Source organism: Pterocles gutturalis, unplaced genomic scaffold, assembly GCF_000699245.1.
Source record: "Pterocles gutturalis isolate BGI_N339 unplaced genomic scaffold, ASM69924v1 scaffold49114, whole genome shotgun sequence".
NCBI lineage: Eukaryota > Metazoa > Chordata > Aves > Pterocliformes > Pteroclidae > Pterocles > Pterocles gutturalis.
In genome coordinates, this window is record NW_010129937.1 from 1 (window position 1) to 327 (window position 327).

The 327-nt window shown below is 57.8% G+C and overlaps 1 protein-coding gene across 1 annotated transcript in view; it reads right to left on the reverse strand.

Moving 5' to 3' along the window:
- Positions 1-215: 215 nt before the first annotated feature.
- SIRT5 (sirtuin 5) overlaps positions 216-327 on the reverse strand; it is a 7,903-nt gene continuing 7,791 nt past the window's right edge. Inside the window, exon 7 of the mRNA XM_010080040.1 lies at positions 216-313. Within this exon, the coding sequence (XP_010078342.1) occupies positions 216-313 (98 nt within the window). The remainder of the gene's footprint in view (positions 314-327) is intronic.

Sequence of the window (327 nt, forward strand, 5' to 3'; positions counted from 1 at the left end):
GGCTGCGAGGGAGGGGCTTTTCTGCTGCTGGGACCTAGGGACAGGCGTCAGCTTCGCCTTTAGGAAAACACAGTGGTGTCTGCAGTGTCAGTTAATTCCTTACTAAAATAAAATATTTCTTCAGCACTGGGGAAGAAACCAGAGCAGGCTTTTAAAAACATTTTCTAAGCGTTTGAGCGCACAAGGCAGCGGAGGCGGAGGGGACGGAGGGCGCCTCACCTGAAGCGGTTGGTAGCGGGAGTGGCCTCGGTGTTGAACTCGGCCACGGGCACGCCTCTGGCGGACACGCGAGGGGCGAACATGGCAGGAGGGTCCACCCCCGAGGAG